Here is a 12829-nt window from a genome sequence, read left to right as displayed (position 1 = left end):
AAGCTTAATTAAATGTAAATCTTTGCATCGGCTACATATAGTTGTATTCTCCGGACACATAACTATATCAATAGCAAAAAAAATCCCTTCTCAAATTGAATAAACTCATTGATGTTTCACCAATTAGTTTGCGCAGTTACACTCCGGAGATCTCTTTTTTTATTTTGCTTTGCAGCATATGATGGTCTCTGTTTAAATCAAATAAATTGTCTCCTGGAGTTGAATGAAAGGACTACCAATATAAAAATAGCCCGATTATGAACTAAAAAAGTTATATTAAAATTACATGTGTGCTTGACATGATGCATGTATGTAAAGATCATGTCTTACAAAAAAAAAACAAAGCTAGTGGTTTCTATGCCAGCAGTACAAGCCACTTTGTTCCATTACTGCTTGTTCATTCCAAAAGAAAGAAATCACCGTAGATGTCACTTCAACACCCGTCATTGAGTATTATGTCGCGCCCCAACGGAGATGCAATGTCACCCCCGAGTCAACGCTTTTAACTGAACGGAAACCTTGGATCGTGAAATGAAAATTTAATGCTTTTTGCTCATAGCCTACAAGTTAAAAAAGTGGCCATGACATAATTGTTCTTGCTCGGAATGTCTAGTTGATATCAAAGATACAGCATAGTTACAATTACACAATAATGAATCAGATAAGGTGCGATAACAAGACTTCAAATCTTCTGTATGAAAGATGTAAAACGTCAAATTGGTTGTTGGGCGGCTTTACCGGTTTAAAATCGTTTATCCGCTTGCAAAAATTATGATTTTTTAAATGTTGTAGATCCGGTAAATTATTCTCAGTTAAACTTAATTGACTTTCTTACACTCACCCCAACGGGATGAACTATGTGTATCACTGGTCTTACCTCATTATGACTAAGAAGCTCAGTTAACTCTAAACACACGCTGAAATGAAAGGGAGTTTGACTTTTTGCCTCGATATACCACTATCAACTTACAGAAGGCATTACAAATTAGAGAGAACTATTAAATTGATTATCTCACTGAATAAGTTTTAGCCTATAATTATAAAACCGGACTTTATTTTTAGATAAAGACATCATTAATAATTAAACTTCTAAGTATCTCTTACATAATGTATACCCCCATCTTAACCTATTTCGGCTGAACTGGCACTGAGTTTTGTATACCAGCACAAATCTGAATATACAACTGACCAGGCCGGGCTGTGATGCAACTTCATTAGCCCCTTTATTTTAAAGAATAAGCTATTTTACGCATGTTCATTTCCTTGCTCAGTTTGGAGACCTTTAGACGAAGTATCCAAGTCTTTATTGATCTAGCTCGTTTCTACCGATTTTTTTTTTTTTTTTTTTTTTGGTTATGCTATGTTGTAGCTTCGGTTACAGTGCAATCTCCATCTAAAATAACTACCATGAGCAAGTCAAACCACTTGATTTATCTCTTAAGTATGATTTTGAGTCGCATTGACCTGGAGACATAGACTGTTTGTAGCTTTGACACACCACCTAAACATCTAGGAACAAGCATTAAGATTCTTCGTTTTACCTTTTTTTATTGTCGTCTTTACATAGATACCTATTATGCATAGCATTGTAAAATAATAAAGAGATGTTTTTCTTAATGCACACAAATACTGAGACAATTTTATCAGTCTCAGTGATTGCCAAGAGCGGAAAGCAAGGTATTTAAAGTTTTCTCGTATTTTGCTTCCTAGATCATTGTATCAGCCACATGAAGTGCAATTGCGTCGGCTTTTCTTTTTAACTTTGATAGCAGATGATTGAACATTGTTTATACCTAATCATCTTTGCAAGATATCTTATCTCAGGCATCTGTTACGTATTATGCATCAACACATCAGATGGTCTGCTTTATTTTATGTCAGCAAGCTCACTTTCAAATGAGGATAACTGCATACCCAATAATCCCAAGTAACTGGGTAATGATGTTAAATATGTTTATCGTTAATAACTATAACGATAAAAACGTATAATTATTTCGAACAAGTCACCCGTTGGCACGCTTTCGATGTTAATGAAAGTAAATTGTATATTGATAATCAACATTTCACAACTTTTTCTCATTGAAATTTAAACCAAAAGGAACGATAATCCCGGCTTACCATTGATCACAATTCTGTGTTTATTTGTACACTCTGACATATTACGAAGAAAGCAATTGGGAGTTTGAGATCTAAGCATAGAGTTTTTATGTAAAGGTCTTTGATTTGTTAGTTCTAATATCTTTGTACTCTTTCTAGATGCTCCGGGGATATACACAGTGTTTTCTTGTGTACTTAATCAGTAGTCTACTACACTCTCGCTTGCCCTTTACTCACACACGATCTATGTTTTTACCCAATTCATAGAACCCGCACCACTGTTTGGGATACAAATAGATTGCTATCCAAAAACCTTTTTATTATGGAAGTCAGTCACATGAGTGTCCCCAAATATCAGGTTTTAGAGAGTGCCCTTGACATTTTCCCTAACTAAGTTTATACTTCACCAATAAAAAGAAACAGTCAGCAGACGTTATATCCTAAAAGAGAAACACGTTTTTATTTAACAAATTTGAAGGAGAATTGTTTTTTTTTCTCACGTAATAATGGGCCAAAATTTTTGAGACCTGCCTCTTGTGACCTCACATGCTTTATATTAGTGTGGTGTGGTGTCGCGCATTTCAAAAAACTTTAAGGTCCTCCTGCCACCAAAAAAAGGAGGGGCCTTGAACATCTCTCATAATGTGTGTAATAGAAGATAAGCCATAGCGCAATTCTTGTAATACATAGCCAGGATCACAATAAACGCTGTCATTGCTATACAAAATCTTACATTTGGAGACTTTCGATTGTACTTTTTTTTTTTTTTTTTTTTTTTTTTTTTTGGTACATAATAAAAAAGAATACGCGGAATATAATGTTTAAATTACCGTGTAATTGAGCTACTTGTGCCTTGTCTGAGACGCGGCTCTTCCCAATTTTCCAGATTTTCAACAAATCTTTGCTATTATTAGTAACTTTGATGTACTAATAAGGAATAGACCGGTTAGTTTCACATTTCCAGTGGCAACTTGTCACAAATAAGGTCAAAAATCGAAGCAATTGATTTGTTTACAATAGTAAAAAAAAAAAAAAAGGACACAAGTTTAATTATGGAATAAAAATATTTATTTCTAAGGTATTAATAACCGGAATGGGAGAGATAATGATGTGGTAGATAATGTTTGTATTATATGTACTATAAGATAGGAATTGTGTGTACAGGTGAGAGGAACACAATCTACTTTATGAAGGGGAGGGGAGGAAAATAAAGACAAAGAAGGAGTTAGGGAATGGAGGTTTTATATTGAATGGAATATGAGATCAACTCATATCACAAAATTTGAACTTTACAAATGAATGGAATGAATGTGTGTGTGTGTCATGGAGACAATTGAGAGCTGTCGCTTTAAAGGAAATGCCATTCGACCTTGAGAACACCCTTACTGAATGCACCAATTTGACCGAATGCAGCGGGAGAAAGATCAATATGGCTCTTGGCACAACTTTCGCAAGCATCCTTGATGGTAACTGTGACACTCTTGCCATTGTCCTTGTTAGTAACCTTGACCTTCTTGTTACAGACGCTACTCTTCTTGCTATAAGAACCATAGAGACTTCCACTAAGAGCAGCAATTAAATCATTGTTATCGTTCCAGTCACCACAGGCACCTTGGTTAGGAGTGAAGAAAGTAGCAGTACCAGTGTATCCACCACCGCCACCGCTAGATTGGGAAGTCTTCTTGGTAGTCTTCTTGGTGGTCTTCTTCTTGGTGGTCTTCTTAGTAGTCTTCTTGGTGGTCTTCTTCTTGGTGGTAGTCTTCTTCTTGGTAGTCTTCTTAGATTTCTTTGTGGTTTTTGCTGGACTGGAGCTATCCTTGTTACACTTGATCTTGGAAATTTTGCTGAAAGGAACATAGACTTCTCTCTTGTACTTTGCATCATTGTATCTTTCAGGGCTGTCATACCATTTGGCAGAGATGGTACATTTGCTACCAGAATGACGGACATCATTTTCATCTTTGAATGAGGCTGAGGATTCAAGGTTGACAGTAATGGTTGTTTCGGTACAGCTGCTGCCATCGAGGCTAGGCTTTCCACGAATTCTAAGGTGAGAAGAAGAAGCCTTGATCTTGGATTCATTGAAAGTGTATTTGCAGCTCTTTGCTACGACATTGCTGATGACAGCTAAAAGAACTACAATAAAGATACAAGCTTGAGAGAATTTCATTTTTTCTTCAATTGATTAAAGTGAATTAAATATATATAAAAAAAGAATAGAAATTGAATTTGTATGAAAAAAAAAAAAAAAAATAGGAATTACCGAAATTGAGCGTCCTTTATATACATTCGTGAAGTTACCCGTACTTTTTTTTTTATAAACAAGCAGAAATATAGAGAGTACAAGATATCCCAATAAAGAAACGCAATTAAACTCAATTATTGTTACACTATGTTTTGCCACGACAAGGGAACCGCCTCCCCTCGCATCAATGTTTTACTATATTCAAGTTTATTCCTGCCGACGGTGAAAGTATTTGTCAAAGTGCAGCGTGTAATTTGAATTTTTTATCCTCAGTCTTAAAAATATAAAGCACTTTTTATTATTGCTTATTAATTGGCAATGGATATGAATGGTAATTTGAAATAATGGCATTGTACCTGGAAAAGTCACTTTGTCCTTCTAGGGTTAACCGAAACAAGATCTTGTAATAAATTAGTTGTACATTTGAACTTGTGATTTTCTGGATAATAAAATACGAGAATTTCCAATTCTTCGTGAGGTACAACCAAAACGTTAATTAAACATCTCCCCCCCCCCCTGTTTTTTTCTTTTAAAAAATCATGTTACAATTGAATGCTACAATAAGCACATGAAACGTAAGGGAATAACATAATCGTTATATTTCCTTTGCCCGGCCCGTAATACCTGAACAGGGTACACTTTTCTTTATTCCTCTGCGGAGATAGTCATTTTTTTTTCGTCATCATTCATCCCCCAACAGAAAACGCAAGAGTGCTAGCCGGGTACACAACTTTACCGCGCCTTGACCTCTGAAAATATTTGTATTTCCGCTGGCTTAAATCATTGGTAAAAGGATCAAGAAAAAACAAGAAAAAAACTTGCGATGTATTCCTATAATCTTTTTTTGTCCCATTAAAAGGTAAAACGTAAACGTTAGGTGTAATATTTCATGATATATTTATTGTTACATCAATTCTAGAAAATTATCGGCTAAAAAAATGGAATGCGTCCGTATCACAATTTTTTTCCGTTGTGGAATCTTGTGCACTGCGCGCAGTCCGTTCCATTTAAGTGCCAAAATGGCTGTCGCAAAAAGGTAAATATAAATTAAAGTGTCGTACTTTAAACAGTGTCGTAAATTTTTAATTTTATTCTGGACCCCCTTACCTCCTTGTGGCGAGAAAGTGCAGAATATTTTTTTTTCAAGGGAGTCTTAATAAAAAGGTTAATAGAAATTTAAGCTGATCTATAAGCATACATAAAAAAAAGCGTGACATTATGGTTTTAAGGGGAACACATAAAAGCGGTGCTTCCACCATACGGCTTAAACATGATTGGATGAGCTGTTTTCATCGTGAAAATAGACGTGTTACCATCATTGTTTTTGACCCTTCCATATTAAGATTGAATTACTTTATAATCCACGCAACGAAAAAAATGACAGGTAACTTTTTGTGAAACACAATAAAAAAAAAGACTCGGATTAAGTGTGCATGTCATCACTGCCAAACTAATCAAACAAACCAGTGGAGGTTCATGGAACCTATCTAAATCATTAACTATATTTCTACGTATATTACTTTTTTGTGTATTGGACACTCGAGAATATTATAAATCTTTAATTTTACCAAATCGTAGTTTTGGTGTAACTGGGATAAGAATTTCATCCTGGTAATTCGCTGCATCCGGGTGGCCTAATCCTACTTGGAGCGGGTATCGTACCGGATCCCACATCGTTTCTTCTTTCACCCTTTCTTTTTAGCTTGCAATAATAAACAAGAATTAAAAAATAAAGATTTCTGTAAAATCCATTATTATTATGTATTTCCAACAACGCATTGTTTACTATTCTTTTCTTTATAATTTCCATTTCTTTATCTAATCGGAATCAATACTTGTGGAACACTTGTCGGTACAATATCTCTTTTCATTACAATAAGTTCGGCACCGAAACTCTTCTATAGCATTCATTGCGTTACATCGATCTAGACACGTCAGTGTTTGTGGGAGTTCGAATTTTTTTTTTTTTTTTTTTTTTTTACTAACTCACTAGACGAGATGGTCCCGCTTATTTTACCTCGCCTACCTCCCGTGAGCAGTAGTAGGATCAAATTCGCAACTCTACGTTCTAGGCACATGTACGTCCTTGGATTGAGTTTCCGATTGAACTAAAACAGGTTCGTACAGTGAAACATATCTGTAACCCTCTTACTGTTGCCGACCACATAATAACCAAACAATTAAGCAAAAAAAAAAAAAAAAAATCGTTCTGGGTCGACGCTGATATCCGATTTCCATAAACGTACAGGCCTACTTCTGACGATAGATAAAATCATGAATCAACATTGATAGCTGACACAATACGGGCAGTATATAACAGTTTGCGATATAATAAGCTTTTGTCGTTCTGCAAGGCTTGATTAGCGATTGATATTTTCTCTGAGTATCCCTGATTTTATTTGGTTGCTAGGGATTTGCAAAGATTCGAAAAACGATACCACATACATTGTAGGTTAGTTACAAAGTAGCTGCTCTCACCCGAAAAAAAGATCATATCTAGTTGGGCGTATTTTAGCTTTGCATCACTAAACGAATATTAAAATTTTCCATTTTTTATATTTTTACTCTACGGGTTCAGCTTACAGGATGATACGGGGTCGAAAATTCAAAAGCACTGAAGGCTGAGAAAAAAATAAGTGACCTTCTTTTCTCTCTTTCTGACTTGCCACACTGACATGACATCGTTAAGGGAAGCAGCTGACATGCCATCGGCAAGTACTGCCATTGACGCAATTACCCAAAGCCTTCACCTAATCAATGAGGCTCAGTATGACCCGCTTGCTTCAAGAAGAAGAACTTTTGATACTTCTAATCAGCCCGACATCGAAAGCCAATTGTTTCCCCGAAGCAAGAAACATCAAAAGATAACGAGAGCTTCCATAGACGAATTTGGGAATCGGATTGCTGAATATTTAGGCTTGCCACCCAAAGTTGTCGTTGTTGAAGAGGAACTACAGGGAGTTCCAGCTTTTAACGCTTGGGAGGAGTTTATTGTATCTTTTGCTAAAGCCTACCTCGTGTTTAAAGGAATAAATCCTGATCCAGTAACTATCACGCAAGAAAATCGAGGTAAAGCAATATGCTGTTTTTGCTCTTTCGACCAGATTAGACATGTACAGCTCAATATGTTTTTCTGGAATAGTAAGTCTTCCTTTTCTTAATGTATTGTCATGATTTAAAGTGTGATTGTTTTTTTAGCCATTAAGGAGAAGGAAGAGTTTATGTATTGCACAAATTGTTCCAGCTTGCCTGTTGCTTTAATAGAGGTTGGCATGTTTCCTCTCTCGAATCTACAGCAACCATCAGGCGCTGTGCATTTTAGTGTCTGTGATTATTTTGACAAAATGAGAAAGGCATTTGACGGCTCCGGAAAGCAAACAGCGGACTTTTATAACGCATTGCACGGCAAAGATAAGGTACAACTTTTTTTTCTCGGAATGTAGAAAACAAATTTTGACATCGTTATTTTTTTTTTAAGCCTCTTTTATCAGCTAGAAATTGCGCCGATATTATATTATTGTATAGGAGAATGATGGAAGTATCTGGGGAGTGGCCTTCTACTTATAATGTAAGCATGAATAATCATTGAGTTATAATTTCCAATTCTAAAGGAAATTTTTCTGTTACTAGGAATCCGATGAAGAGTAACTTTTAATGTAGAATAAATGAAAACATTTGGTTCACTGTCTACAGCACTGGTTTGCAGTAGAATCTTTCTATCGATTGGATTTTTAAGCATATCATTTTATGTACAGTTTTAAATCAAATAGTTACATTTATATGCCATGAATCTGCTATGGCTAATTTCTTGATTATTATTCAAACCGTCTGGTGTAATTTCAGATTAATTTGTTAGATAGTTTAAACAGTTGATGATTATACAAAGGTATATTGCCAAAGATACTTAAGAAAATGATGTTGACGCTGTCAAAAATTCAATAATTATTGTGTATGAAATAGAAATTCTTGTAATTGTTTAGACCGCTTTATATTACATACTCATGATTTTCTGTTTTACTGAATGTCATTGCGTACCTAGTGACTTAATTAACTGTTAGATAAGATACTAGTAACTAATAGAGCATACAGGTATACCTATCTAAATGCAAGGTCAATTCTTGGCTTAAGATTGTTTCCGCTACTATAACTTTAGACTAAACACATGTATAGTGTATGTGCGAACCAATGTAAATATGATAAATTAATGAGAGACGCCCACGTACCGAAGGTTCGTTTCTACCCAGCAATCCTTAACCCGAAGTTACAGATATGTTTTGTCGAATTCCCTTATCAACATTGTGTTTTTGAAATTTATTTTAAAGGACCATCTCGAAAGTCTAGGAGCATCCCCAGCAGTGACGCTTAAAATCGGTTTTTCGGTTAAACACACCCAGCAATGGTTTTAAAGTTTTTTTTTTCTTAACGAAATTTAAGATTTCGCTAGAGTACGAGTTTTTTAAAGGTTAATAAAAAAAATCGATCTTTGACAAAAAAAATTGAGTCCTTTTCCTCTTCAAGAAAATAATTAATATCAGCAATTAGGCAACGACGAGTAAAAAAAAACATCATATTTCGTTTTTTATTCAGGCACATTTAATTTTTTTAGTCGACTGCTGGGGTTGGTTTAAAACTTTTATGTAACTGCACTTTAAGTTAAGTGTTTTTTAAGCGCTACTGCTGGGGATGCTTTTAGATAAAACAACTTTAAGCCCACTGCTGGGGGTGAAAAAACTACTATTTTGCGCTTATGTAACCGAAAACGGATTTTAAGCGCCACTGGTGGGGATGCTTTAAGTATCTCTCCGGGCTTATTGCCATATAAAGGATTGGAAACATCATTCATTTGTTGAAATAGAACAACTGCTAGGAGTATTAATTGTAAGCACTCTAAATATGCATTTAGGTATTCCGCTGGAGATCTCTCAGTCTATTAAATAATAAAACAACGCTAGCATCAGATAGCTAAACGATCTCATATGTGTGATGAGAGTGTCCCGCATAAACAAAGGGTTGATTCGTATATCTACAATACTGTCGAAAGGCGGCGTAAGTAAATTAAGAGATAAAAAAAAAGTACAAAGCAAAAAGAAAATAAAAAGGGATGACTTAGTGCCACACCCTCTCTCCATCTGAAGATTTTCTAAATATGGCTATGTTAGATCAGTGTTCTTTAAACCCTCCATAAAGTGGGGGCCAGAGAGCATCTTCAGTCTTTCTAGCAATTGCTCTCTGTGGATATTTTTAAATTGCTGTTGTAAATAGTTTTTCCGCCACATACCCATTGTGCCATTGCGTAATTGTGCGACAGAATTATATTGTTGTTGTGCAGGGTTACCCATTCTGTGTTCGGATACTAGGGAAAAATATGCCGTGATAATATGTATGGATGATATAATAGCCAATATACTCGATTTAACGCGTCTAATAGATCAAAGTGAGTAAGGTAATGCACCAATGCAAAATTGGAGTGGATGCATGAAAAAAAGGGTGTAATGTGACTGATTTACTTTTCGCGTGTGGCTTACACCCAAATTTTATTTTTTCGGATATGTCAAGGCTAGCAAAATAAAGGGAGACCCTTTTTAGCTTACCAACAAACCCGCCTAGCCATGTCTTTCCAACTGACATCTTCAGCAAAAAACACCCAATTACTAGGCAATGTGCTTAGTTTGTACATGTCCAATGACAACTTGATCCATACGAACCTGTCCTTTGTCATTGATATCATCGTCAATCATCGTTTGTTTAACGAAACTCGCGAACCCAGCGAGGATTTAGCTTCTGTTTACAGAAAGTGGACAGTTCGTTTGAATTCGCTCTTACAATCCAAGAATGTTGCTGCACGTTGGTGTGGTATCACGCTTGTCAGAGTCACCTGCGAGAACTCACACACACTCTTGATTGCTAACGCAAAGACGTGGAGTGCACAACTTTTAGGCTTCGTTGGTGTAAAGTATTTCGACTTGCTTCTAAAAAAAAATTGAACCTTGACATTGATATCATTTTTTTTTTACACTTGTATAGAAAGCAGAACCTCTCATTATTCACCAAGAAGCTATTAAAGCTCTTTCATTCTTATTTTCGTACACTGTCGATAAACCCGAATTACAAAGAGAAGTGGCCACACCCAACCTTCAACGTTATAACCAACTTTTACTTCAATTGGGTCGCAAGCAAGATTTATTACCCATTGTTCTCTCTGCATTGACTGCCAATGTCAAATGTTTCCCCTCCACCTCTAGACATATCTCTGACCAAGTGCTTCAACTCTGTCTTTCTTGCTTAGACGGCTCTAGAGATTTGGATGAAAAGACAATTAAAGAAGCCAACAAGTGTGTAGCTTCATTATATAACGCTGGTGGCAAAGCCAACATGGCCGAAGTATGGAGAGATAGTTTGTTACGTCTTATTGGATCTGTACATGTTTGTTTAGACAGACTTTTTGATACAATTGATGAAGGTAGACACATAACAGGATACATTATATATGGTATAGGGGGTAATTAACTGATTTGTATCATCGTTAGAATCACAAGAAGCTGAATTACCAAAAGCATATCCTTTCCTTCCCGTTTCACATGATTATGTTGAAGCTTTCCCCGTTTTACTCAAGAGAATTCAACTTGTACAAGAATGTATCTCCACCTTCTTAACGTAAGTCACAACATATAGTCAGAGGAAGAGCATTGGCTGATAATTCTATCATAGTACATCTACAACTATTGCTGTCGGTGTCCCTGTTGTTCATTTAGTTGATCTTATTTGTCGTATTTATAACGTGTTTGAAGGATCGCTGGTAAAAGGAATATGGATCTGAAGAAGAAGAAGAATGGTATACTAACAAGATATGTTTAGATGCGTGATTACAAGGACAAAACCGAGTTCTTCACATTGATGATGTGCCTTCCTGCTTTACATTTAAGTACCAGCAAAATGTTTACTAGTTTATTATATTGGTAAACCTTAAAAAGAAGGATACATGCATGCATATACTAACGATTGTTGGGTAATTTAGTTCTGGCCAAGAAATGATGCGTTATAGTAAACTCTTTTCCAGAATCTTACTTCGTCTTTTAAGCGAACACAAAAACAAGAGAACATTGAAATCATCCGCCTATAAATTAATATCATTATGTTTGGAAAAATGTGGATATGCATTCGGAGAGAATATTTACAAGCAACTGACAATATACATCTTGCAAGATCTCCTCGTAGTTCAACATAAAGCCGCCAGTATTGTCAACACATCTGGACAACAAAAGAAATCACACAAGAAGAGAAGAACCGAAGTGACTAACTCTGATTCTTTATCCAACAAGCTTATTTCTGCATCCTCGACCGATGTACAAGTGGCAGCTCTTGATACACTTGCTACCTTATTAAACGTATTTGGTTTTGCCATGGAGAACGGTCAAAGATCCTCTGTAGATGGTACTGTCTTGAGCAGATTAATTCAAGTAATCCAACCTTCCAACATGTCCGATGAAGAAATCATCCTTGTCAAGGCAGGTCTTTACCAATGTTTGATCGCATCTGTCTCTCACCCTATCGAGACTCAGGCTAGTATTCTTCCCCATGCCTCTCGTCTTTTCGCCGCTGGTGTCAATGATCAATCACATGAACTCCAAACCTTGTGTAAGAAGGGTTTGAGTGTTTGCGACTTAATTACCCATTCCAGATTACCTCCTATCCAAAGAGTTTTACCCAAGGTATCCCCTGCTGTTGTAGTGACCGCTCAAGAGCTTGCAGAAGAAGAGAGTGAAGTGGAAGAAGAAGAAGAGGAAGAGGTGGAAGAGGAGGAATTGATGGAAGAGAAACCTGTTGAAGAAACCAAAGAGATTAAATCTGTTGAAATCACACCCGTCAGTTTACCTACTATTGTTAAGCCCGTTACTTTACCACCCGTGCAAAAGGAAGTCGTTTTCCAAGTTGTTGAAGAAGTAGTTGAGGAAACCAAGCCTGTTGAAGAAGCAAAACTTGTTGAAGAAAGCAAGGCTGTAGCCAAGGTTACCGCGGAAACAAAGTCAGTTGAAGAGGTGAAGTCTACTGAGACTATTGATATCTCAGTGTCCACAGCAGAGACTACTGTCGCACCTGTTACCAATGTCAGTGACGATGAGGACATGGATTTAGATATGCCAATGATTGATATGACTGGACCTGATAGTGATGAAGAGGATGACGAGTAAATAGTAAATAAAGAAATAATAATAAAAAAAAGCATAATACAGTATTCGTACGGATTCGAAATGATATCTAGACAATTGATAGTGATAAAAAGACAACCATATCTTTAAGAGAAAGGTCCTTTCGTGGGCTCTATTTTCTTTTTACAACGATGTAGATCTAAAGCTATCAGATCTTGATCACGAGTAAGTCAGATACGTATAACCCTATCCATGTCCAAAAAGGTAAACGTTTCATCTGAATTTCTGTATATCTGAGAAACTGGCCAGAAAAACTGTAGATGCATGTGATGAATGTCCC

At 36.2% G+C, this 12829-nt stretch overlaps 3 protein-coding genes across 3 annotated transcripts; 2 read left to right on the top strand and 1 right to left on the bottom strand.

Moving 5' to 3' along the window:
- Positions 1-3142: 3142 nt before the first annotated feature.
- EV154DRAFT_519420 (RlpA-like double-psi beta-barrel-protein domain-containing protein-containing protein) lies at positions 3143-4346 on the bottom strand. The gene has a single exon (XM_051602729.1). The coding sequence runs from the start codon at positions 4265-4267 to the stop codon at positions 3446-3448; it is 822 nt and encodes a 273-aa protein (XP_051454317.1). The 5' UTR covers positions 4268-4346; the 3' UTR covers positions 3143-3445.
- A 2208-nt stretch (positions 4347-6554) lies between these two features.
- Positions 6555-8191, top strand: EV154DRAFT_327120 (uncharacterized protein). Its single transcript, XM_051594978.1, has 5 exons — positions 6555-6790; positions 6921-7483; positions 7541-7758; positions 7821-7910; positions 7973-8191. The coding sequence occupies exons 2-5, from the start codon at positions 7018-7020 to the stop codon at positions 7988-7990; spliced, it is 792 nt and encodes a 263-aa protein (XP_051454316.1). The 5' UTR covers positions 6555-6790; positions 6921-7017; the 3' UTR covers positions 7991-8191.
- A 1722-nt stretch (positions 8192-9913) lies between these two features.
- Positions 9914-12777, top strand: EV154DRAFT_469768 (rRNA processing/ribosome biogenesis-domain-containing protein). The gene is made up of 6 exons (XM_051597835.1): positions 9914-10290; positions 10367-10802; positions 10870-10996; positions 11051-11138; positions 11198-11298; positions 11358-12777. Exons 1-6 carry the CDS (start codon positions 9952-9954, stop codon positions 12529-12531), a joined length of 2265 nt encoding a protein of 754 aa, XP_051454315.1. The 5' UTR covers positions 9914-9951; the 3' UTR covers positions 12532-12777.
- The last annotated feature ends 52 nt before the right edge of the window (positions 12778-12829 follow it).

Source organism: Mucor mucedo, assembly GCF_025094135.1.
Source record: "Mucor mucedo strain NRRL 3635 chromosome Unknown EV154scaffold_96, whole genome shotgun sequence".
Taxonomy (NCBI): domain Eukaryota; kingdom Fungi; phylum Mucoromycota; class Mucoromycetes; order Mucorales; family Mucoraceae; genus Mucor; species Mucor mucedo.
This window is presented reverse-complemented; position numbering and strand designations above follow the sequence as displayed.

Bases quoted from the DNA above. Each gene is read 5' to 3' on its own strand.
- EV154DRAFT_519420 (XM_051602729.1), bottom strand. From the start codon at position 4,267: ATGAAATTCTCTCAAGCTTGTATCTTTATTGTAGTTCTTTTAGCTGTC.
- EV154DRAFT_327120 (XM_051594978.1), top strand. From the start codon at position 7,018: ATGACATCGTTAAGGGAAGCAGCTGACATGCCATCGGCAAGTACTGCC. The intron at 7,484-7,540 runs GTAAGTCTTCCT...TTGTTTTTTTAG, and splicing joins CAATATGTTTTTCTGGAATA to CCATTAAGGAGAAGGAAGAG. The intron at 7,759-7,820 runs GTACAACTTTTT...TTTTTTTTTAAG, and splicing joins CATTGCACGGCAAAGATAAG to CCTCTTTTATCAGCTAGAAA.
- EV154DRAFT_469768 (XM_051597835.1), top strand. From the start codon at position 9,952: ATGTCTTTCCAACTGACATCTTCAGCAAAAAACACCCAATTACTAGGC. The intron at 11,139-11,197 runs GTAAAAGGAATA...AGATATGTTTAG, and splicing joins ACGTGTTTGAAGGATCGCTG to ATGCGTGATTACAAGGACAA. The intron at 11,299-11,357 runs GTAAACCTTAAA...TGGGTAATTTAG, and splicing joins TTTACTAGTTTATTATATTG to TTCTGGCCAAGAAATGATGC.